Genomic DNA, 26,040 nt, shown 5'->3' with positions numbered 1-26,040 from the left:
TTTCAGCCATTCCTACACCGCAAAGCACACCCTCCTTGAGCTGCAGCGGCAGAACGGAATTCCACAGCATCGCCTGATCTGCGACGTTGCAACAAGGTGGAATTCAACCCTACACATGTTAGACCGCCTTTACGAACAGCGAAAGGCCATCACTGATTTCCTGATGTTACAAGCGGATAAAGGTACTCCCCTGTGTAACTTAGATGTCAGCCATTGGCAGCTCATGCGTGACACCTGCCGCTTGCTCAGGCCCTTTGAGGAGGCCACGCTATTCGTGAGTCGTCAGGACTATGGGATGAACGACGTCATTCCTCTGTTGCACGTCCTGGAACAAATGCTGTTAACAATGGCTGGTCAGGGTGCGGTAGACGTGGCGCACAGATCTCAACGCCACATGACCCCTGTGGGGGCAGGACAGGAAGAAGAGGAGGAGGTAGAGGAGGACATTGGTGCTCAGGAATTATTGAGTGAAATGGGTGGTTTTTCCACTCAGCGGACAGGAGTGGAGGAGCAGGAGCATCTGGTAGAGGAGGAGGAGGAGGAGACAGAGGACCCAGACGCACCGTGGCAGTATGCTGTGGAGATGGAGGCAGGGAGTCCCTCGCATTCCTTGGCACAAATGGCCCATAGCATGCTCGGTTGCTTGCGTAGCGACAGCCGAATACTAACCATCAGACAGAGGGATGACTTTTGGCTGTCCACCTTGTTGGACCCTCGCTACCGTTCAAAAATGGTGGCCTTTTTCACACCTGCTGAGAGGGAGGCCAAAATAACGTACTATAAAAACCACCTATGTAGTCAGTTGGTCTCTGCCTTTCTGCGCCAATGTCCATCCTCAGACACTGTGGGCCCTGTGCACTCGCGTTCCGCTGCCATGGCAGCAGGGGAGGGGTGGGGTGGTAGGAGCAGTGGCAGCTCCACCAGCAGCGGCTGCCTCAGTCTGCAGTCGATGATGAGTAGCTTTCTTCACCAGCGCAGTGAGGAAACTACTAACCAGCCGCAGCAGCAGCATCAGGTGGACCTGGAGCAGGACCTCAAACAACAGGCTTGGGCCTACTTTGACAGCACCCTGCCAACCAAGGTAGACAATCCCCTTGACTACTGGGCAACGAAACTTGACCTTTGGCCCCAACTAGCTGAATTTGCCCTTGAAAGGCTGTCATGCCCGGCCAGTAGCGTGGCATCGGAGCGCGTGTTTAGTGTGGCAGGAGGTATTGTAACTCCGCGGAGGACACGACTGTCCACCCAAAGTGTGGAGAGACTCACGTTTGTGAAAATGAATCAGGCGTGGATTAGTCTGGATTTCAAACCACCAGTTCCTGACACAACTGACTAAATCCGCCATGAATCATGCCCCTGCCATGTGCCACTTTCAGGTCTCCTCACACTGCTGGTGTGTTCCATTTTTTGTCATAGGGTGCTGGCAGATTACGGGCCTCCCATTGCTGCTGCCAGGCCCGTAATCTGCCATGGGCCCCCGTACCGCCTCCTCATGCTGCTGCCAGGTCCAGAGTGTGTCATGGGTCCCTGTACGGCCTCCCATTGCTGCTGTCTCCATCGCCACACTCTGCCATGTGCCACTTTCAGGTCTCCTCACACTGCTGGTGTGTTCCATTTTGTCATAGGGTGCTGGCAGATTACGGGCCTCCCATTGCTGCTGCCAGGCCCGTAATCTGCCATGGGCCCCCGTACCGCCTCCTCATGCTGCTGCCAGGTCCACAGTGTCTCATGGGTCCCTGTACGGCCTCCCATTGCTGCTGTCTCCATCGCCACACTCTGCCATGTGCCACTTTCAGGTCTCCTCACACTGCTGGTGTGTTCCATTTTTTGTCATAGGGTGCTGGCAGATTACGGGCCTCCCATTGCTGCTGCCAGGCCCGTAATCTGCCATGGGCCCCAGTACCGCCTCCTCATGCTGCTGCCAGGTCCAGAGTCTCTCATGGGTCCCTATACGGCCTCCCATTGCTGCTGTCTCCATCGCCACACTCTGCCATGTGCCACTTTCAGGTCTCCTCACACTGCTGGTGTGTTCCATTTTGTCATAGGGTGCTGGCAGATTACGGGCCTCCCATTGATGCTGCTAGGCCCGTAATCTGCCATGGGCCCCCGTACCGCCTCCTCATGCTGCTGCCAGGTCCACAGTGTCTCATGGGTCCCTGTACGGCCTCCCATTGCTGCTGTCTCCATCGCCACACTCTGCCATGTGCCACTTTCAGGTCTCCTCACACTGCTGGTGTGTTCCATTTTGTCATAGGGTGCTGGCAGATTACGGGCCTCCCATTGCTGCTGCTAGGCCCGTAATCTGCCATGGGCCCCCGTACCGCCTCCTCATGCTGCTGCCAGGTCCACAGTGTCTCATGGGTCCCTGTACGGCCTCCCATTGCTGCTGTCTCCATCGCCACACTCTGCCATGTGCCACTTTCAGGTCTCCTCACACTGCTGGTGTGTTCCATTTTTGTCATAGGGTGCAGGCAGATTACGGGCCTCCCATTGCTGCTGCCAGGCCCGTAATCTGCCATGGGCCCCTGTACCGCCTCTTCATGCTGCTGCCAGGTCCACAGTGTCTCATGGGTCCCTGTACGGCCTCCCATTGCTGCTGTCTCCATCGCCACACTCTGCCATGTGCCACTTTCAGGTCTCCTCACACTGCTGGTGTGTTCCATTTTGTCATAGGGTGCTGGCAGATTACGGGCCTCCCATTGCTGCTGCCAGGCCCGTAATCTGCCATGGGCCCCTGTACCGCCTCCTCATGCTGCTGCCAGGTCCACAGTCTCTCATGGGTCCCTGTACGGCCTCCCATTGCTGCTGTCTCCATCGCCACACTCTGCCATGTGCCACTTTCAGGTCTCCTCACACTGCTGGTGTGTTCCATTTTGTCATAGGGTGCTGGCAGATTACGGGCCTCCCATCGATGCTGCTAGGCCCGTAATCTGCCATGGGCCCCCGTACCGCCTCCTCATGCTGCTGCCAGGTCCACAGTGTCTCATGGGTCCCTGTACGGCCTCCCATTGCTGCTGTCTCCATCGCCACACTCTGCCATGTGCCACTTTCAGGTTTCCTCGCACTGCTGGTGTGTTCCATTTTGTCATAGGGTGCTGGCAGATTACGGGCCTCCCATTGCTGCTGCCAGGCCCGTAATCTGCCATGGGCCCCTGTACCGCCTCCTCATGCTGCTGCCAGGTCCACAGTGTCTCATGGGTCCCTGTACGGCCTCCCATTGCTGCTGTCTCCATCGCCACACTCTGCCATGTGCCACTTTCAGGTCTCCTCACACTGCTGGTGTGTTCCATTTTTTCATAGGATGCTGGCAGATTACGGGCCTCCCATTGCTGCTGCCAGGCCCGTAATCTGCCATGGGCCCCCGTACCGACTCCTCATGCTGTGACGTTGCAACAAGGTGGAATTCAACCCTACATATGTTAGACCGCCTTTACGAACAGCGAAAGGCCATCACAGATTCCTGATGTTACAAGCGGATAAAGGTACTCCCCTGTGTAACTTTAGATTATGGGCCTCCCATTGCTGCTGCTAGGCCCGTAATCTGCCATGGGCCCCCGTACCGCCTCCTCATGCTGCTGCCAGGTCCAGAGTGTCTCATGGGTCCCTGTACGGCCTCCCATTGCTGCTGTCTCCATCGCCACACTCTGCCATGTGCCACTTTCAGGTCTCCTCACACTGCTGGTGTGTTCCATTTTGTCATAGGGTGCTGGCAGATTACGGGCCTCCCATTGCTGCTGCCAGGCCCGTAATCTGCCATGGGCCCCCGTACCGCCTCCTCATGCTGCTGCCAGGTCCACAGTGTCTCATGGGTCCCTGTGCGGCCTCCCATTGCTGCTGTCTCCATCGCCACACTCTGCCATGTGCCACTTTCAGGTCTCCTCACACTGCTGGTGGGTTCCATTTTTGTCATAGGGTGCTGTATGGCCTCCCATTGCTGCTGCCTCCACCGCCACACTGTGGCTCCACACTCTGGTTTTGGCCCCGTGACTGCCCAAATGAGTGAAGTGTGCGGTGCGGTGATTCTAAGATCGACGGCACTCATCTGCATGTCATACTGACTGACAGTATTATTTGTCTTCCCCAGCAGACTCCAAGGGCATTTTAATTAAAAGTACAGTGTTCTGCACTAATATGAAGGCTCTCTGAAGCCTAGAAACACCCTTTTATAAGTTAAATTCGCAGCGAATATATTCGCATCGAATCAAATTTATTTCTCGAATTCGCCAAATCAGCCGAATCGAATTTTTGAATACTTCGCTCATCTCTAGTCCACACCTCAGTGCTGACACTTGTGTGACCTGAACTTTGAATCCTATCACAAGCAAACTTGTTGTGATTTGTATTGTGATTTGTGATTACTGGCCTGTTTTGGCATTAAGACTTGATGAAGCTGTGTGGCATGATACATTTTCAGCTGCACGATCTGTGCCATATTCAGGCAAGATAGTGGCTCGCTCCAAGCCAATAGAGACATTAATGTTGATTGATTATTATTGTTAAAGGGGCCCTTTTAATGGCTGGATTTTTTTTCGCTTGCATTGGCATACTAAAAGATGGCAGACCCGGGGCCAGAAGAACACCTTTATAAGGGCTATGTCTGTGGGAAGTTCAGAGACTGCACTTCATGTCAGATGAAAAAAGCCATTTGTTTTATTTATAGTTCTTTATGGTCAGCTCACAGAATTCATAATATGGCAGAGCTATTCAGAGGCGCATGGCTCATAGCTTAAACAGTCCAGCATGCAACGGCCACTAACAGGCTCTTTACTTCATTAGTGATAATGAGTGGTTCAGATTTCAAGTCAGGATTTCTTTTTTATTTGTTTTGCCTGTCTATTGTAATTGTTATTTATAGAGAAAACAAAATGTCTGTTTCAGCATTACAACCTCCTCGATTAGCACATTCATACACTTTTTCAGGATGGATCTAAACACAGCAGAAATGTCTGCTAAGACCTGTATCATTCATGCTGTAGAGATAAATGTTACAATATATTTGCTATAATAAAATATATAGGAGATAATTCCAGCTATGAAAGGGAACTGTAGATAACATGCACAATAAGTCACGTGATGGCCCTAGCTGTCTGATTTGGATGAATGTCTCACAGGACCTCCTGTAACTGTTATAAGTGTGTTTGTTTTATTGGTGTAAATGTTTCTTTTCCCTGTGGTTAGCGCTTGAATTCCTCACATTTGTATCTTGTAACTACAGGGAGAAAAAGGTCCCCAGGGGCCGGCTGGACGTGATGGTATCCAAGGTCCTGTTGGTCTCCCAGGCCCAGCTGGACCAGTTGGTCCTCCAGGAGAAGATGGAGATAAGGTAAAAAGAGTGATATGTGAAAGCCTGCTCCAGAAGTGTTTAGAAGTAATGTAATCACTGCCAGCTGGTTGGGAATGGATGTAATAAACACCAGGAGCTTTTGGTGTAAAACAACCACAAGCTTATAAGAAGTGTATGTAAAGTTTGTTAAGTGTACCCTAACAATTAGCTTCTCTTTTTGCTCCCATTTGTATTGTTAAATATAACATTGAAAGCATTTATTACATCTTTTCAAATTGCAAAAAAATACCAGTTGATCATGTCAGAAATTCAGAGTTGTTTGGTGCACACTTCGTGTTATCTCAAGGAGTCTAATTAGCCCTTCCATTTCTTGTCCCAGACTACAGAATAATTAGTGTCTATGTGGTAGAGATGAGGAGAGTGGAAGGGCTTGCGTGGTTTAGCAAAAGACAACTGGACAGGGCTTGCACTATTCAGTCCACAAAAGTGTGTTGTCAGACCAGAACAGGCCTTCGCAGCTGAGTGCATTTCTGGCATATCAAAAGGTATATTTCTGTATTTATACAAAACTGTGCTCTATCTCTAAGCAATTCATCACAAAATGAATCAATCAACTAATTAATAAGTCTCTACATCCATAACATAACATGCTCAGTCTCTTTGTGTCAAACATCAAGTGCTCCGTGTTTAAGTCTATATAACTTGTGCAGATCCATCACTTCCGCTTTTCACCATCAAATGTGCTGTGCCCCTCCTCAACTGTTCCCGAGCTCACCAGAGGAATATGACTCTACTATATAGCTAGAAAAGTCAAACAAGCTTGCAAACAGATCACGTGGACATGAAAGATGTGTTTGTTTTTTTAATATAACAATGCTGCACTATGGTGGAACCCCCCTTCTTTGTCCATGCATGCGTTGAAATGCGAGTACCATGCAGAGTAGTACAGTCTGACTGGAGCAATTTATAAGTGGTGGTTTTAAAGGAGCAAGAAGTGGAGGAGAGAAATGGAGACCCTGAGAAACAAAACATCTTTCATGTCCACGGGATCTGTTTGCAAGCTTGTTTGACTCTTCTAGCTGTATAGAGACAGAGAGAGTGGGAATGCTTGAGAGGGGCACGGCACATTTGATGGTGAAAAGAGGAAATGGTGGATCCGCACAAGTTATACAGACTTAAGCATGGAGCACTTTGCGTGGCGAGACTGTGATATATATATATATATATATATATATATATATATATTTGATTCCAACACTGACCACTTTGTTTATGGATGTAGAGACTTTTTAATTTAATGTATTTATAAATGTATTTTGTGATGAAATGCTTAGAGATAGCACTGTGAGAACAATTTTGTATAGTATGGTAAGGAAGCACAAGCACCTTTTGTAGTAGCTGCTGTCTAAAAAAGGGAAACATGTAACATATTTTTACACAATGTGGTTAATTTTGGATGATATATTTCTGTATTTGCAGGATCATCAAAGGGATAGAACATGGGAAAACGTGCATGTATTGCCAAGAAGTACTGCACATGTTTTTTTATTTTCCCTGAAATACTATATACTTTAAAGCAAATAAGTGCTCTGTAGAGCTTCCAGACCCAGCATGAAATATTTTAACCACTTGCCAACCAGCCACAGTACATATACTGCGGCAGGTCGGCACCTGCAGGCAAAATCACGTATATGTATATAATTTTGCCTGCTTGGGCTAAGGGGGGCGCTGTACGACCCTTTCCCATGACCAATGTGTCCACCAGACACAGTGGAATGTGGATCCCCGTATTTGGAAACCTGGTGATCATGTGACCACTATGCAATCACATATACAGAATGTTAACAAAACTATTATGAATTAATTAATTCATAACAGCTTTGTTGACTATGCTGTGATTAGCCCACAGCTAACACATGATACCAGAACCATCACAACACCCTGTACCACGTAATTACCTGTAGCCAATCACAGATCACAGCTGTCATGAATGGTTAATCCCATTCATGACAGTTGAAAACTTTGCTGTTGCAATAAAGATCATTGCAACAGCAAAGTGTAAATAAAATCCTTGATCACCCCCTCAGAATAGTACAGTGTTACTATGGTGACACTGAACTACTCTGATAAAAGTATGTAAAATAATATAGTAAAACATTTAAAAAAAAAGGTTAAAAAATGAAAATAAAATATGAAACAATTAAAAAAAAAAATTTACTTTTTTCTAAAATATTGTCACCAGTCAGTATTCCAGATCACTGCCACATCAGTCATATGATGACGATGTATTGCACTAGTGACGGTGTGTGAAAAAAAAAGAAAGTTTATTGAATCTTTTCATTTTCAAAAAAATTGTGACAAGAATTACAACTTCAAAAAAGTCACTATGTCTCTTACTAAATGCCTCAGACTTTCTACTTTTCAAAAAGAGGTCATTTGGGGGAATTTGTACAGCCCTGGCGTTTTAGGGCTTCAAGGAATGAGATAGGCCATTAGTACATCAGGATCAAATTTACAGTGGGTATACATTGTATATCCTAAAGTTTGTAGACGCTATAACTTTCACACAAACCAGGTATTATACCCGTATTGGGATTTTTTTTACCAACGACATGTAGCAGAATACATTTTGGTCTAAATTTATGATGTAATTTGATCTTATTGGATATGTTTTATGACAGCAAGTAGAAAATAATCTTTTTTCCCAATATTTTAATAATAATTTTTGTTTATATTGCAAAAAATAAAAAACCCAATGGTGATCAAATACCTCCAAAAGAAAGTTCTATTTATGTGAAAAACTAAAAATATCATTTGCATACAATATTGCATGACTGCAAAATTGCCAGTTAAAGTAGCAAAGTGCTGAATAGCTAAAAAATGCCCTGGCCATGAAGGGGGTACAACTTTCTGGAGCTCAAGTGTGTTCTTATTGAACCAAATGGTCATAAAAGATTACTATGATTCAATTCTTTTGTCATCATAGTTAACCACTTGCCCTCCAGAGGATATACCCCCTTCCTGACCAGGCCATTTTTTGCGATACTGCGCTGCGTTACTTTAACTGACAATTGCGCGGTCATGCAACGCTGTACCCAAATTCAATTTACATCCTTTTTTTCCCACAAATAGTGCTTTCGATCGGTGGTATTTGATCACCTGTACATTTTAAATTTTTTGCGCTATAAACAAAAAAGACCAACAATTTTGAAAAAAAATATATTTTTTACTTTTTGCTATTAAAAAAATTTAAAAAATCTAATTTTGTCATAAATTTAGGCCAAAATGCATTCTGTGACATGTCTTTACTAAAATAAATCCCAATACGCGTACATTAATTGGTTTACGTGAAAGTTATATCATTTACAAATGGCAGTATATATTCTGGAATATTATTATTTTTTTACTAGTAATGATGGTGATCATCGACTTATAGCGGGACTGCGGTGGGCATTCTGACACTGGGGGAACTGATTGGTGTCACTGATATCCTCTGTGACACCAATACAGTGCTCAGTGCTAATAAAAAGTACTAAAAAGTACACTGTACTAATGTCACTGGGCAGGAAGGGGCTAACGTGGGCTGATCAAAGGGTTAACTGTGTGCTGTTTTACTATGTAGGCTGTGTGTGTTTCACTGTAAGTACACTGCTTTGTATGACTCTGCTATGCAGAGCCATACAAAGCAGTGTGCAGGAGCTGACGGGAGAGATCTGTATTGTTTACATACAGGTCACTCCCCCGTCGATAATACTTGGAGATCGCTGGGTGCCGGTGGGGAATCACCGTGATTGACAGCCAAGGCTGTGAACGGTGGCTTGAGTAGGGTGCGCATGCTCCTACCTGGAACTGCAAAGTCACGTATATATACGTGATTTTGTGCACCCATTCCGCCCTGTAGCAGTATTTCTGCTATAGGGCGTCGCGGAAGAAGTTTGTCACGAATTGTGTAAATTAACATGGTGTGTGATTTCTTTGTTCCAGGGTGAGATTGGAGAGCCAGGACAGAAGGGAAACAGAGGTGACAAAGGGGAGCAGGTAACTGTTGTGATCTGTCTGCTATTTGTGTTGTTGTTGTTGTTTTTTTTTTTTGTAGAACAAAATGATTAACCTCATATTTTTTAACACAGGGCCCACCTGGACCTGCAGGACCTCAGGGACCTATTGGTCAGCCTGGTCCATCAGTGAGTAAAATCCAGTTCCAAAAATTATCTGTTGATGTTGCCCATGGATTCTAACATTAGAAATTCTGTGTCATAATTTCCTTCCAGGGAGCAGATGGAGAACCTGGACCCCGAGGACAGCAAGGCTTGTTCGGTCAGAAAGGTGACGAAGGTCCCAGGGGTTTCCCCGGACCACCAGGCCCAGTTGGGCTCCAGGTGATTACGATATGAAGTTTAGAAAAGACTTTCCTGCCAAAGGAATTAGACTAATCTTCACCAGACAGGCAGTCCTCAACAGGCATAGCGATATTCATTATCACAATAAGGGCAAACTTCTGGGAAACCCACCTTGGCAGTTTATGACAGCTTTAAGGCTTTGCATCTTACTGATTCTGCAGAAGGTTTATGCTGACTACACAGGCCTAACAATGCTGATCATCAATTAACAGATCTTTATGAGCTTTAATTACACAGGAGGCTGAATTTCATTGTAACCTCCATGAAGTCTGATTACGGTAGAGGAAAATAAATTCTGACAAGGTTCCATGAATCTTTAATATCTCCTCGCTGCTCCAATAAGTAGTTTTCTCCATGTATTGCCTACCTTGTCTGTCTTCCCTTCCTCAACGTGCAGGACACTTACAGATAAAGCAGCCTTGATTTCCAAGGAAGGATTTGAATGTTTGAGATTGCAAATGTCCCTAGCTATCTATAATGGTAAACGGTCCAAAGATCCTTTTATGTTTTAACATTTAACTTGTTTTTAACCTTTCTATTACTGAAGAGAAGAATTTCAAATGCAAATCAAAGCATTGTTTCAGTTACATAAATTTGTCACCACAGTATCTTTTGTCTGTTGTGCTTTTCTGTGACACGGTTATTGTTGTTCAGTTAGGTGTAGCTTCTCAGTAGCAAATTGCCCTTATAAATTATTTGCCAAAGTTCCCAACTATTAGTTATGTGTATCCATGAATATAAAACACCATTTTAGTGTACAGTACAACCCTACCACCCTCGGGCAATTATTGATCCATTGTGAGAATTTATAACCATTACACCCCTTGCACACAGGATGTTTATTTTTTTTACTGGACACCAATGCACAAGGGGAGGAATAATTAGCACCAAACACATGTCTAAAGTCACCTTTCGCATATGCATTTAGGCATGTCAAGCGTTTGAAGCTGGAGCACTCCTTTCCTGAACATGCTGCCCTTGGGATTTTTTTCTGCCATTAAACACCTGTAAACACATGTATGCAGGGACACATACAGTAAGTTAACATTAAGGGGCATTTAGAGGCAAAAAAAATGCAAAGCACCTCTAAAAACAGTGTTATACTGTCCTGTGTACATTTGGCCTTTTGGTGAATTAGAACTCACAGATGGAAGCCTTAGAATATATGCTTATGTTTAACTTTGAGCTGCCCTATGAAATATTCCCATCAATTTAGCAGCAAATAATAACTTGTACAACCAAAGGTTCCAGGGTCTGTGCAAACACTAACCACAATTCTAGTTCCATAAGTGGTGATGCCATGGTTAGCACTGTAGCATTAGAGAACTTGGTTGTTGGTTTCAGTTGCCTTCAATCAAACTCCTTTCGAGGGGCTTGTATGGAGAAAATTAAACTGTGATATAAAGCAGGAACTAATATGCATTATGTAAATGAGTAAGTAACATTTCTACAGAAACATATTCTGTGCATTTAGTCTATGAACTGACACCACGTATGTTTATATTTGCCATAGGGCTTGCCCGGACCTCCAGGTGAGAAGGGAGAGACAGGTGATGTCGGTCAGATGGTAAGTATTACTAGTGAGCATTTTTTCCTGTTACATGTGTTATATAGTGGTGTAATTTTAAAACATGAAGCTGTTAGAGTTCAATTCTAGGGATTATTCAGATTTTTCATTATGTCTGATAAAAACAAGACCATTGCTATGTTTTGTACATGGCCCATAATAACACAACTGAGGAACTGTCTGTTTACTTCTCCATTAGAATCAAATAAATCCCCAACTTGGTACAGTAACTCTGCAGAGACACTGCAGCACTGGAATACATCAAACATTACAGCTGTGTAATTGCTCATAGTCTGATCCCACTCATAGTACACACCGTGCACTAACAGCAAGACAAAGGAAACATCTAACATTATGTATCTTCACAAAAGAAGAGCATTAATAAATCCCTGATTTCCAGCTTATTGGAGCTGAATATTTCAAACACACATAAAAAAAGGAAAGTCTGTGCTGATGGAGCATTTACACAACAATGAAAACAGCTTGTGCATATAAAAACTGTGAGATAATAAGAAATGTGCATCATTTTCCAATTACAATTGTAGACACTAATGGGAATGTATAGTGACTTTTACTTTTGTGTATTCTGGTCAGGGCTAAAAATATTGCATAATAATATTATGTGGTAAGTGGAGTTCTCAATTCCTTTTCACATGGTTAACACTGACACATGGTTAGCACACCTCACTGTTAACAGCTGCACTCAGTAGTCATTGCAATGACTTCTCGCTTACCACATAGATTAGTAGGAACATACATGTATATAAAAGAACAATTTAAAAACATAGAAACTTAAATCTATTATAGTTTTTATTTTAAGTGAATGTATAGAGAGAGAAACAACACATTTTGCATTTTTAGTGAGTAAAACATAAATACTTCATATTTATGCATCCGGTTAGCAGACGTTTTACAGGCTAATCATAGCTACTTTTCTGAAAAAGACTGTTTACAGAGCTATTTGCATTGTTATAGCTCAGATTGCACACTCAGCAATTCCTAATCAGAGAGTGACAGTCTGAAAGGAAACCGCTTCTGCTGTGCTCTCCTAAAGTAGGTCTAACCCAATTGCCTAAATCTCACATAAGCTTAAATATATTGTAATTACAAAACATCCCTAACATTTTAACTATGCAACTTTCATTTAAATAATACTTAGTGATCCTGCCATGAAAGTTCTTGTTCAGGCACTCCTGTTATAGTGTGACAACTGTCTTCGAGTTGTGCTCCCAAGTTGCCACTATGTCCCATGCACCCCTGGTGTAGACAAGTGGCCAGGAAGACACATTGTGCAAGCATGACCCACTGTTGTCACTATCAGGAAGTTGGTCTGGGGTTTAATACATTTTATATACTGTAGTTCCTAATGTCAGAGGTCCTCAGATCCTTAAAGACAGCCTTTGAAAAATTTGTTGCAGTTTCTGATACTGGGGGAGGGTGGTGGGGGCTTCCAATATGCAGATCTCTTAAATCTGGTCCCTCAAAGCAGACATTCAGAATGATATTGTCTAAAATGCAAGCCATTACTCTGAACTTTTTCTGTAGAACCTAAGGATTCTCATGTACATATCCACACTCATCCACAGTTTTGAGGTCTGACCCACACTCTTTTCCTCTTAAGCTAAATTTTCTAATGGCTCATTACTATGATAGGTGCTGACAGTGTTGGCAGTTTAAAAAGCAGCGCACTTGGCAAAATTGGAGGACATTACAAGGGGTGCTGTATTCATGTTTTTCCATCATCATTGCATCATTACAACTGAGATATGGAGATATGAAATATGAGAGTGAAGTTTGTTTTTATTCCTGATTCAGACCTATTCAGCTGTAAAATACTTTGTTGGAATGTCCACACAGGTCCTGGTGTTTGATGGACTGTAGTCATAACATTCCTAACTCCCTTTGGTAAAATTAATTTTGTGTACTTTTGTTCCCATCTTATCAACTGCATGCCATCTCTGCTTACAGGGTCCACCAGGTCCACCTGGACCAAGAGGGCCCAATGGTCCACCAGGAGCTGATGGACCACAAGGTCCTCCAGGAGGAATTGGAAATCCCGGACCTGCTGGAGAGAAGGTAGGTTGTCTTTAAAATTAGTTGCAAAGCTGAATGGAAGTGAATTTTACAGCTGCTAACTCCACTTGTGTTTTTGTGTTTACAGGGTGACCCTGGAGAGTCTGGTGAGCCTGGTCTTCCTGGAGAGCTTGGACCACCAGTAAGTAAAGATCATTTGGATTTCCCACTGCATTTTTTTTACAGGGAATGTCAGCAGAAATATTCCAAATAGCCATTTATTGTCTTACTATATTCTAATAAAATGAACACGTGTCCAGTTGATGTAATTCGTATTTGCATCTGTATGCAGATGTTTCAGGGGTTGTAGGGATTATTCTAAGATAGCCCAGGTCTTCTGAGAGATTTCAAGGCTTCCCAGGTTAGTTGGAGATAAAATCCTACCAGGATGATTTGATTTAGCTTAGGGCCTCCTTGCAGTTAGAAATGTTTTGTACAGCTACTGTGACAAAATCCCAATCAGTATCCATATATGATCCCTACACCACTTCCAGACTAAACCAGAATTCCTAAGGAGAAAACTTGCTACCATTTAATCATTACCTACAGCTCATGAATAAGGGTAAAGATAAGGATGGAAAGTAATCAATGAACTACAAGCCTTATACAGAAACTACTAAATGTTTAAATACACAGTGTTTCACAGATGTATAAACTGATTTTGTGGGTTCTTCATTTTATAGGGCCCAAAAGGTGAAAGAGGAGAAAAAGGAGAAGCAGGTCTTCAAGGAGCAGCTGGTCCACCTGGTCCAAAAGGACCTCCTGGGGATGATGGTCCTAAAGGTAGCCCTGTAAGTACAGGTCCATGGTCTTCTCTTGATTGATCTATGAATCAAGCTGCATGAGTGTATTGTTGACATACTTCTTTTATTGGTTGAAAGGGTCCAGTTGGATTTCCTGGAGACCCTGGCCCCCCTGGTGAACCTGGTCCCGCAGTAAGTACTGGCCACACTAGACAACCGGTCAATAAGCATATGACAGTCAATGTAACAAAATTTGCAGGAAACTCAAGAGTGCATGTACCTCAAAAAGGTTTTAAAAAAATGTTTCCTCATCTCTAAACATTAGGGTCAGGATGGACCCCCTGGTGACAAAGGAGATGATGGTGAATCTGGACAGCCTGTGAGTATAAATACTGTTGTATGTTTTCTATTAAAAGAAAGAAAAATAAACATTTGGTAACCTGTTTTACATTCTGTCTTATCAGGGATCACCAGGACCTACTGGAGAACCAGGTCCATCTGGCCCACCTGGGAAAAGGGTAAGTACCTAAAAGTCAAACAATGACCACTATTAAACTGACTGATAAGAAAACAGTGGACCAGTCAGAAAATAGGTTTTGTCTTAATAAGTTTTTGTTACTCAAATACACTTTTCACTTATGCAATCCTTTAAATGTTTGGGGTATGTAAAAAAACATACATAATCATCTCCTTGCTGCAACATCAGTCTGTTGTTGCAGTTGTCCCCCACCATCTCCATGCCCAAGAACTGAGCAATCACATGACCTCTGATTGCTCAGTTCTCAGTCAGCTCTGAGCAGAGAACTTTCAGTCACTGCTCCACTCTGCCCCTCTAGTGCTCATTGGAGTGCCTGGCTGGGAAGGGCATAAAAGCACCTGGCCCTGGCTCTCAACTGCATGCTGAAAGGCTGAGCCAGCTGCCGATCAGGAATCTGGGTAGATCCTGACAATATGGTTGGGATCCTTTCAGAGCCTGGAGCGGCTCTGTGACGTCAGCTGACAGTGAGCTTTAGCCCGCTAATGGCTAATTTTAGATCATAGGACAGCACAAGTGCACTCCCGTGACTGACCCACAAGAGAAATATGGCCAAAAATCTGCACAGGAGGGGTGGTTGAATCGCAAGAATGTATGATTCTTTACAAACATATTAGTCGGTAAAACATTTTGTATACATGGTGTTAACAATGTATTTTGTGGTTTTAATGGGATTGGAATTTATGATCTTTTTTTTCCTTTTAGGGCCCACCTGGTCCAGCAGGTCCAGAAGGACGACAAGGAGAGAAGGGTGGCAAGGTAGACTGGGCTTACCTTTGATGTATGCTGGTGAGTTTTTTTCATCTGCTAACAATCTATTTTTTCTGAACCAGGGCGAACCAGGCTTAGAAGGTCCTCCTGGCAAGACAGGTCCTATTGGTCCTCAAGGCCCTCCTGGAAAACCTGGACCTGAGGGTTTAAGAGGTATTCCTGGACCTGTGGTAAGTACTCCTTTACTTAGATGTCACATGATATCTATAACAGTAACCAAGTGTCAAGTTATATAAAATATAATCATCTTTTCTTATAGGGTGAGCAAGGTCTGCCAGGATCAACTGGTGCTGATGGCCCACCCGGTCCTATGGTAAATGGACTTCATACTATATTCTTTAATTCTTACAAATATTTACTCCATCAATTAATCTTCTGTGCAATTAGGGGTTAGCTACTAAAAAGGTCATCCTCTTCAAAAATGTGTTAATTTTTTGAAACATTTTAACACAAAGTATGACATTTTCAAATATATTTTACATCTCAAACATGGCTGTTTTCGGAACTCTGTCCTGGCCTGACTCTCACCTGAGAATTAGGTCTACAGTGTACATTTAAGAACGTCTCTTGTACGTATTGATGTACCTAGCATATTTGCCATTTGAGGGATTATTTGTTTTAACACCCCCTTCTGGTTGCATCAAAATAATTTTCATTAATAATCATGAAATTAAATGAACTTTTTTCTTAACTTTTCTTACATGATTACAAATTAAAAGTTTAATTTAAAAAGTTAAGAACAAAAGAAAAATCTAAAGTATAATTGTGTACAGTACATCTCTGCAAAACATGGCGATAACCATGGGAGATTACATTATATTAACCACTTCCCCTCTCAAACCTGTACACCCCTAAAGAGCAGAGCAGTTTTTACATTTCTGCTATGGACCAGTTTATTCAGTAATAACTTTGTCATTACCTAAGACTAAAAAAAGTAACAAACAAAAAAATACACTTTTTTTTATTTAAACAAACTGTAGAATGGGGTAAGCAACCTTCCAGAGATAGAGATCTACCTGAACAGCATGAAAGAGATCAAAGATGACTGGGATTTGGTGTCCCTTTTTTATTAATTAGCATGGCCTAACTGAATGGTAAGGAAAACCTAGAAAAATATAATAAAAAAAGGTCACTATAAAAATATTAATTTGTATACCATTGTAGATCATTCTTTTGGAGATTTTTCCAAGTTATGAAGTCTGTGGATAAATTAAGTTGATATTAAGGTTCCTTAGAACGTCTAGGTTTCTATATAATCTTCCTCTAGAATGAACTATCAGCAATATTTTATCTTAGATAACATTGTTTTACCTTCTGTTCCCTGTTTTACCTTCTGTTCCCTGTAGTCATGGTCTCCTCTTTATTTTATATTTTAAAATCGTACTGTGGTTGTACTTGCAGGTACATAGTCATTTTTTTCATTGTACTTTTGGTTATATTTGGTCCAGAACCCACTGTGTTTTCTATCTGTTCTTGGCATCTATAGAAATAAATAGGACTGTTGGAAAGTTGGCATTATAGGAGTAACTGTTTAAAATTACATTATCAATCCTTTTATAGGGCCCACCTGGTTTGCCAGGATTAAAGGGGGATTCAGGTCCAAAAGGTGAAAAGGTAAGCTCTATTTTCTCACCAAACAGAAATAAGAGTACCAGTTTCCTGTACACAATGGAGAGTGCTGTTTTGTAGGTTGTGATGACATTTTCAATAAGCAAGCATAGCGGTAATCTTACACCAGTAAGGCTGGATTGAAGGCTCCAGACCCTGAGAAATGTGGCCTTTCAGTGCAGTATGCCCTCTAAAACTGTTTGGTTGTAACAAGCAATTTAATTGTTGGCTTCTAAATAGTTAAATATTCACCGAATTTCGTCCATAGAGAATAACAAGCGCTCACATAAGGGCCCTGGAAGCCATGACTGAATTGAGAGTAGGGGGTCTCCACATTGTGATCACAGACAGCAGTACGAATTTTGTGGGGGAAGGGGGTTGGTCAAACCCTACCTCACTTCACCCAAAACAATAAGTACAAAAAAAAATAATAGACACTCACTATATTAGCTTTTAGGGACTAAACTTATATTTACTTAGAGGATCCACAACTTGAACTGAAATATCCACAATTGTGGGAACACAATCCTAAATATATTGTGTCCCTTATGATAGTGTGGAAACTGTTCTGGTGGATGGCACCGTTAAAAAATTTATGGCGACATTAGATATATATTTTAGACAGAGACTGGAGGGTGAGAGGGAGGCATTCTTTACTGACAACAGAATTCAGCTACACACTCTTTAGTTGTATATCACATTTGGGTCTTGGCATGTGTATTTGCCAAAAGTCATATATTATATTGAGATGGACCTGCTGGGCTGGTCCCAACAGTGCATGAAAGGAGTACTTTTGGTAGAACCAACTGGGCATGGCTCCCATGGACACCCAGTGATCATAACGTGTATGTAAATCCTAATAATGAACTTTGCACTTGTTGAACAGATATACCAAAACATTTTAATGCTATATGTATAAGAGAACAAACAATACCCATTACTGCATCTTCAAATCTTGTGAGTGGAGAACTTCCTGTGCTGTCTGCCTTTGCTGATAGTTATTCACATTATTCCCAGCTATCTCTGTGAACTACAGAACACCTATGCCCTATGTGATGGAGAAGAGAAGGGTTCGTGTTTTGTAGTTCTGTCCTAAGGTGTCAAGCTGCTGCTTCATAGCTCACCCTAGAACAGGAAGGGTGTTTACTGACAGAATCACCAGTGGAAAACAAAAGAAAAAAGCCAGAAAAAAAGAACCAGTGAGCTGCATTATATAAAATATTTGAGCTAGGGCTTGCATGACCAACGCAGATAACATATAATTCTGGGTCTGGATTAGGAAATCTAAAATGATTCTGACCTTATTTTCTGAAGCTCTCAGATATCTAAAAATCTCTGCTCCATAAAAGTAATTGCTTGGACTAGTCTTGTTTAGAGAATCCTTCTTTAAGTCTTATCTCTCTGTGTGCTGGAAAGAACATTCCTCAAAACTATTCAACATCTATTAGGAGCTCTTGCATATTATTAGGAATAACCTTTACTCATGAGAAATATACCCGGCCTTGATGGGTTATACATTTGTCTGTTTACTGCAATGGCATTGTTTTCTCCTATAAATTTATTATTGAAATCAGTGTAATTGTTTTGTACTTTCTGTGAAATTAGCTCTCACACAATTAAATCCTGTAAATTAACATCATCAGTCAGCCTGCATCTTTTCGTGAATCATTTATGAAATGGGAAAACCATACAAGCCCATTAACTACTCCCTTCCTGTTTTCATGCTAGGGTCATCCTGGTTTGATTGGTCTCATTGGACCTACGGGAGAACAGGGTGAAAAGGGAGACCGTGGTCTACCAGGTCCTCAGGGTTCTCAAGGGTCGAAAGGAGAACAGGTAACGCAGCCTCTCTGTTTCTGCCCAGTTCATGGCTGAGCATATGAAAATGTAAAAAATCCAGAAGACTGCACGTCCTGGTTTAATCCACACAATAACCTTGGTATTATCAATATGATTTATCTAACTAGTTGCATTTTTCATCTAGGGTATTTTTGGCCCAGCTGGGCCTGTAGGTCCTCCCGGTCCTCCAGGATTGCCGGTAGGTTTCTTTAAAATAAATGTATATTCCCACATCTATATTAGTTCTTGATTACTTTGCAAGTAAGCAATCTATGTTGTGGTAATTAGCAGTTGTGATTTCTGTTGCAGGGTGGTCCTGGGCCAAAAGGTGCTAAAGGGTCATCAGTAAGTAGAATATTCTGGATCTCTCTTGGTCTTAAACTGCCCGATTTATATGTAATATTATATAATAATAATTTGTCTTTACTATTTATACAGCCCTAGTAATAATGTCTGCCTTTCTAGGGTCCAACTGGTCCAAAGGGTGAGATGGGTATTCCCGGTCCCCCAGGCCCTCCGGTGAGTAATACGCTTATGTATCGTAATCTGCAGAAGCTATCAGCAGAACATGTGTTAATAATAATTGGTATGTTACAGACCTATAAGTGTCATAAACAAATTCTTTTGCAGGGTCCCCCCGGAGAAGTTATACAGCCACTTCCTGTACAGTCATCAAAGAGAACCAAGCGAAATATTGATGCCAGCCAAGTGGTGGATGAAGCAAATACAGACACAAATTACATGGACTATGCAGATGGCATGGAGGAAATCTTTGGCTCTCTAAACTCCCTAAAACTGGAAATTGAACAAATGAAACACCCATTGGGCACTCAGGGTAATCCTGCCAGAACCTGCAAAGACCTACAGCTTTGTCACCCTGACTTCCCCGATGGTGAGTTACATTGGAATGATAAAAACACAACCTCAATTGAAGTCACTGGCAAAACCGTAAAAATGCTACACTATCCAATATACATCTGAAGCAAGAATCACTAATAGTATGAAACATGACATGAGAGAAATATGTAGGTTGCCATTGCTGAACACTCCTTTTGAAATATCCATTTCATTTTCTTTAATACTGTGAGTCATATAGCCGAATTAAGTGAACAGCAATTGAGTCACATATTTGAGATGCGTGGTCAGTTCCTACTTCAAAGTATCAAAGCCACTGTATCATCACCACAGCCGGGCAAATGGCATTTTCAGAAATATTTTAGCCACAGTAGCCCTTCCTAATCACAACTTTTCCATTAAATGACAATGCAATGCCCAAGGTAACTGATGATCGGCGTTGCATTTAATTTTGAATACTATCTCAATGCACCTTGAAAATGCACTCTAACACAACACATCACATAGATTATTTCCATCGTACACAATCCTGGAAATGGCAGGGTGTAAGTGGGTGCTGTAGCAAACACCATCTGGAAAACAGTGGAATCACAAGTCAAAGCATCTCATACATACTACTCAGCGCTTCTGTGTTTAAAAAGCAGAGTGTGAAAACAATAAGATTTGAAGCTATCATAATGAGAGGATTGTGGCTTGTATCTGCTTATGCCTCAGCTACAAGGTAATGTTGACTGCCTCTCTGCTTTTCTCTCTTCTGCTCTAGGTGAATATTGGATTGATCCTAACCAGGGCTGCTCCCGGGACTCATTTAAGGTTTACTGCAATTTTACGGCAGGCGGAGAATCGTGCATCTTTCCAGACAAGAAGTCTGAAGGAGTAAGTGCTGTAAACTTCCTTTGAATGTGGCATTAGCAAGGCTTGAAATGTCTGGCACGAGCAAGACTTGGCAAAAGAAGGAAGGCAGAGAGTCCAGTATTTTAAGATCACTTAATTAATTGCCTCCTCTCCCCAGACACTTCACGTCTAAGCTATTGACTGCCTGGACCTGATCAAAGCAATCAGCAACAGAGGACAGTCAAAGTGTGTGTTAATACTGTTCAACACTTCAAGGCCCTCTCCATCGATATCACCAGCTGGGAATATCCACAAGAGACCCAGCACACTGGCTCTCAAAAACAAAGGTTATCTAGTCTGTCCTGAGGCAGTCTACGCAGACTTCAAGACCTGATGGTCAAATTATCTGTTCAAGCCTGTGATCAGTGAACAAGGCCTAATAGTGCTGTTACTTAAAACAATGTCATAACTTCTAAGTAAATGGTACAATTTATAATGTTAGATGGTCATATTGACTGGTGAAAATTTTTTACATTTCCCTTGGATGGTACGTTTACTAAATGCTAATGAAGCTTATGTATGTGAAATACATACATGTATGTGAAAGGTAGCGGTACATTTTAGATTTCTTTTTCTTCCTAAAAGCACATTAATTGTCCTAGTCCACAATAAAAGTAAAGAACATGTGAACCTGTGAGTTATCACCAACAAGCAACTATGGATTTTAGTTTTATTTAAACTCAAAATACCAGAAAGCTATTTAGGGGCTACCTCACCCATTTATATTTTAGATGGGTGTTGCGCTTTATACTCTCCTGAGAGTGTTTTATATATTTTGGGTATTCTATCAGTGATATCTGCTTGGAGTTCCTGGGCCTGCACACCTGCTGTGACATTAAAGAGCTCCCACCATCCCTGCTAGATTTTTATTACATGTATATTATGGAGAGGAGCTGAGCACTCTAATATAGCCAAAACACCCATAACACCTGAGTGGACAAGAACATAGTTGGGAATTATGGTAGGAAGATCTCAAGGCCTGAGTATCCATTTTCACATAGGAAGCCACAGGCTGACTCAGCCTACCAGGTCAACCTGTAACTAAAATAACATTTTTGAGTGGGCTAAACCTTTAAATTACCTACAGATCCTGTGATAAGGTAGTGTGAGAGATTTTTTCTGAATGCTATGAAGCCAGTACATTTGTAAAAAAGATTTTTTTGTAATGAATATTTTAGTTAAATAACTTAGTCAACATAGTAGAGCAGTAATCTGTATAGGCTGGCTCTATGCAGCACCCAAAACTCATCTATAGCAAAGCTATTGATGGAACCTATTGATCATCTATTGATGGAACAATCTCTGCATAGTTGACTATACCCTTATAGCTTTCTTTGCAGCAGTTAAGTAATTGTGATGGTTGAAACTGAAACCCTTAAGACAATGGCTTGTGTTATACCTCGCAGCCCACAGGATTAATATTTAATAGCTCTGCCTGTGTCAGCTCTCTCACTGCAGCCATTACACTTATTTAATAGCCCTATGGATCTGTATTTGTTTAATGCAATCAGCCAATTAAGATTATTGAGTGCTGGCAGACTAAGAAGGAGACTATATTAATTTTACAATGTGTATATACTCCGTGGCCACCATTTTAGGTGGACCTTTCTGGTAAATAAATTGGGCACATGGTCATTGATAATACTCTTGTACGCTATGGCATTTAAATGGCATTCAAGTCCAAATGTGTGAAAACATTCCCCACATCATTACATTATGAGCTGCACTGATGACACCAAACAGGCCAGATCCATGCATTTATGCAGCGTGCTGTGCCAAATTCTGACCCTCCCTCTACTGTACATGCCATAGCAGAAGTCCAAATGTGTCAGATCAGCAATGTTTTTCCAATCTTCAGTCCTTTATATTTGGTGATCCAGTGTTCCCTGTAGCCATTTTCCTGTTCATAGTGGACAGGAGAGGACCTGGTGTGGTCATTTGCAGCTCTGGTCTGTTATCTTCAAGGTTCCTCATGCTGGATGTTTAGAAACAGCCTTCTGCACAGCACCCCAGTAAAGGGAGGTTATTTAAACAGGTAAACTTGTTCAGGCAGACAGGAAGTCCATAGCTATTTTCCTATGACCTCTCCCATTAAGAACGTGTTTTCCCTGCAAAGCTTCTGCTTGGTGGATGTTTTTTCTTTTTTTGTGTCATTCTTTGTAAAATCTACAGACTGTAGCATGTGAAAATCAGCGATATCAGCAGTTTCTGAGATCCTGTAGCCACATAGACATAATGTGTTAAAATTGAACTCTGTGTAAAATAAAAAGTGACCCTAGAGGTGCTTATTTTTGTCTAGAAGTTAAAAAGCAGTTAAAATTACCCGATTTCTTGCTCCCCTGGACGCTCCTGCTCTTCTCAGCTGTCTGACCATATGGGGTTTATTTACTAAAGCTGGAGAGTCCAAAATCAGACTCCCTTCTGCATAGAAACCAATCAGCTTCTAACCTCAGCTTGTTCAATGAAGCTTTGGTAATGAAACCTGGAAGCTGATTGGTTTCTATGCAGAAGGGAGTCTGATTTTGGACTCTCCAGCTTTAGTAAATAAACCCCTATGTGACTTGGACTTTCAGTGTTCTTGCTCACAAGGCAGTACTGCTGGTCCTGGTAATGTCAAAGTGCTTGCAACCAAAGGAGCGGTGAAGAGAAGTGGTTTTGAGGGACCGATCATGCAGCTGGATGGAAGCCTGCAAGAGTGAGGGATAAGGTAAGTATAACCGCTTTTTATGTCCACACCAGACAAAAATGTTCTTTTATTCCTTGCAGTATGTGGGGAAGGGAGTAGCCCTGTTGCAAGAGTAATTTTCTTTTACCCAGAGTTCAGCTTCAACACCTACATACTCTTACACAGAGTGTGTGCGTATGTATATATACACTATATATGCTTTGCTCGAGTGAGGACTGTGAACGTTTCAAAAGTGTTGTATATGTCACATGGCTTTTTCACATGTGAGTTTTGTGGATTTTGAAAGGAATAAAATAAATCACTTGAGGTGCTGCAGAACTACTATCATAGACTTTTTTCTATCTATCGCTCTCCTAATGCATCTACAGTAAATGCTATATATATATATATATATATATATATATATATATATATATATATATACACACACACTATATTGCCAAAAGTATTGGGACACCCCTCCAGATCATTGGATTCAGCTGTTCCTATCACCTCCATGGCCACAGGTGAATAAAATCAAGCGCCTAGGCATGCAGACTGCTTCTACAAACATTTGTGAAAGAATGGGTAACTCTCAGGAGCTATATTTTGGCAATATAGTGTGTGTGTGTGTATATATATATATATATATATATATATATATAGTGAACATTTTAAAAGGTTGACACACATTTTGAGAACCTTTTTTAGTATTATTTGCAAGGAGAATGCATCAGAATGGTCTGAATCTCTGCAGTAAGTAGAATGCATTATAAAAATCTGTGTGACCTGGCTCAGCTCAGCCAGTGTTTGATAGGCCAATATGAGATATGTGGCTTTTTGGTGTTCAGCTGTAATTCAAGTATAACCCTTTATTTCCTCCATATCCTTTCCCTTTCACAATTCAGGCTAGACTTACCTCCTGGCCCAAAGAGAACCCGGGTTCCTGGTTCAGTGAATTCAAGCGTGGTAAACTGGTAAGATTTAGATTTTCAGTTCTAGCTCTGTAACCCATGTCATATTTTACAGAATAAAGTGGCTCGTTGGCCCAAAGAGGTGCCTGGTACATGGTATAGCCATTACAAGCGAGGGTCTATGGTAAGTGGCTAACCCGGCCTTCAGTCTTGAACCAGAGCACGGATCCTGCTTCGGTTATGGCCAAACCACTCTGCATGTCTTACTAACACTAGTCGTGGGGGAAATAGTGTTTCTGGATTACCCGGAAAACAAATTTAAGGTGGACTTGGAGAAGATTGGGTTAAAAAACAAGCAAAAAAAAAAAAACACTTTCCAACAGTTGAAAGGAGTCCACAAACCAAGCACAAATCAGTCAACACTAAAGCAGACACAGTTCTTATTTTTAAGGATGATCCCAAGTTACTGTGTTTAAAGGTCTAAAACATTGGTAAAATTAGCCCACTATACATCAGAATCACATTTTTACCATCTTCCCTACTTGCCCAGTTTGCTTGAAGCTCTCTAGTGGAACACAATTGTACAGCATGTTTGGCTAATGAGTCATTTTGGCTACCCTTTCTGTCCTAATAGAAAAATATGGACACCCACTGAGGCTGAATACCAGTTATTGCAAGAGGTATTCAAACTGACAGCTATAGTATGTAGAACAGGGAATGAAGGAAAATGTTTTATTGTTAGACTGTGAGCCCTTAGGTAATTTAATAATTTACAGTGGGGAAAATAATCATTTGATCTTCTACAGATTATGTAAGTTTGCCCACTTACAAAGAAATTAAGGGTCTATAATTTTTTATCATAGGTGTATTTTAAATGATAAAGACAGAATAGCATCCAAAAATCCAGTAAAAAAACATGATACAAATGTTATAAATTGAGTTGCAGTTCAGTGAGTATTTGATCCCCTATCAACAAACAATAATTCTGGCTCCCACAGACTAGCTATGTGCTCATGTGGCACACAGATTAACAACTTCTTATGTGTTTAAAATACACATGTCCACAGAACCTCTTTGCCCATGATGGTGAGATTTAAATGGAAGAAAGGCATCAGGAACAAGATTGTAGACCTGCACAAAGGCTGGAATGGGCTACAAGATCATCAGCAAGAAGCTTGGTGAGAAGGAGACAACTGTTGGAGCAATTATTCGAAAATGGAAGAAATACAAAATAACCATCAATCGCCCTCGGTCTGGAGCTCCATGCAAGATTTCACCTCATGGGGTAAGGATGATCATGAAAAAAGTGAGGGATCAGCCCAGAACTACACAGAAGGAGCCTGTGAATGATCTCAAGGCAGTTGGGAACACAGTCACCAAACAAACCATTGGTAACACAATACGCCGCAATGGATTGATATCCTGAAGTGTCCGCAAGGTCCCCCTCCTCAAGAAGGCTCATGTACAGGCCCATCTGAAACATTTAGATGTGCATTGGAAAACTTCAGAGAAGGATTGGTAGAAAGTGCTGTGGTCAGATGAGACCAAAATTGAGCTCTTTGGCATGAACTCAACTCACCATGTTTGGAGGAAGAAAAATGCTGACTATGACCCTAAGAACACATCCCTACAGTTAAGCGTGGAGGTGGAAACATTATGCTGTGGGGCTGTTTCTCTGCTAAAGGTATAGGCCGACTTTGCCGCATTCAGGGGCCAATGGATGGTGCCATGTATTGTAAATTCTTGGATGAGAACCTTCTTCCCTCAGCCAGAACACTGAAGATGGGTCTTTCAGCATGACAATGACCCAAAACATACCGCCAAGGCAACAAAGGAGTGGCTCAAGAAGAAGCACATTAAGGTAATGGAGTGGGCTAGCCAGTCTCCAGATC

At 41.9% G+C, this 26,040-nt stretch overlaps 1 protein-coding gene across 2 annotated transcripts in view; it reads left to right on the top strand.

Annotated features, from left to right (window-relative positions):
• The window catches only part of COL5A1 (collagen type V alpha 1 chain), a 298,677-nt gene that overhangs the window by 254,743 nt on the left and 17,894 nt on the right, over positions 1-26,040 (top strand). The window contains exons 43-64 of one of the 2 annotated variants that reach the window (XM_089684686.1): positions 5,216-5,323; positions 9,269-9,322; positions 9,415-9,468; positions 9,556-9,663; positions 11,198-11,251; positions 13,220-13,327; positions 13,413-13,466; positions 14,008-14,115; positions 14,206-14,259; positions 14,393-14,446; positions 14,532-14,585; positions 15,308-15,361; positions 15,436-15,543; positions 15,633-15,686; positions 16,934-16,987; positions 18,710-18,817; positions 18,966-19,019; positions 19,130-19,165; positions 19,286-19,339; positions 19,451-19,712; positions 20,439-20,551; positions 24,264-24,332. In XM_089684686.1, the coding sequence (XP_089540812.1) occupies positions 5,216-5,323; positions 9,269-9,322; positions 9,415-9,468; positions 9,556-9,663; positions 11,198-11,251; positions 13,220-13,327; positions 13,413-13,466; positions 14,008-14,115; positions 14,206-14,259; positions 14,393-14,446; positions 14,532-14,585; positions 15,308-15,361; positions 15,436-15,543; positions 15,633-15,686; positions 16,934-16,987; positions 18,710-18,817; positions 18,966-19,019; positions 19,130-19,165; positions 19,286-19,339; positions 19,451-19,712; positions 20,439-20,551; positions 24,264-24,332 (1,776 nt within the window). Of the gene's footprint in view, positions 1-5,215; positions 5,324-9,268; positions 9,323-9,414; positions 9,469-9,555; positions 9,664-11,197; positions 11,252-13,219; positions 13,328-13,412; positions 13,467-14,007; positions 14,116-14,205; positions 14,260-14,392; positions 14,447-14,531; positions 14,586-15,307; positions 15,362-15,435; positions 15,544-15,632; positions 15,687-16,933; positions 16,988-18,709; positions 18,818-18,965; positions 19,020-19,129; positions 19,166-19,285; positions 19,340-19,450; positions 19,713-20,438; positions 20,552-24,142; positions 24,212-24,263; positions 24,333-26,040 lie in introns of both variants that reach the window. The other variant, XM_089684685.1, reaches the window with a different exon arrangement.

Source organism: Staurois parvus, unplaced genomic scaffold (assembly GCF_062004578.1).
Source record: "Staurois parvus isolate SC_StPar_1 unplaced genomic scaffold, SC_StPar_1.0 ptg000352l, whole genome shotgun sequence".
In the NCBI taxonomy this organism is placed as follows: Eukaryota; Metazoa; Chordata; class Amphibia; order Anura; family Ranidae; genus Staurois; species Staurois parvus.
Note: the sequence above shows the minus strand (reverse complement) of the source record. Positions and strands in the feature narration are given on the sequence as shown.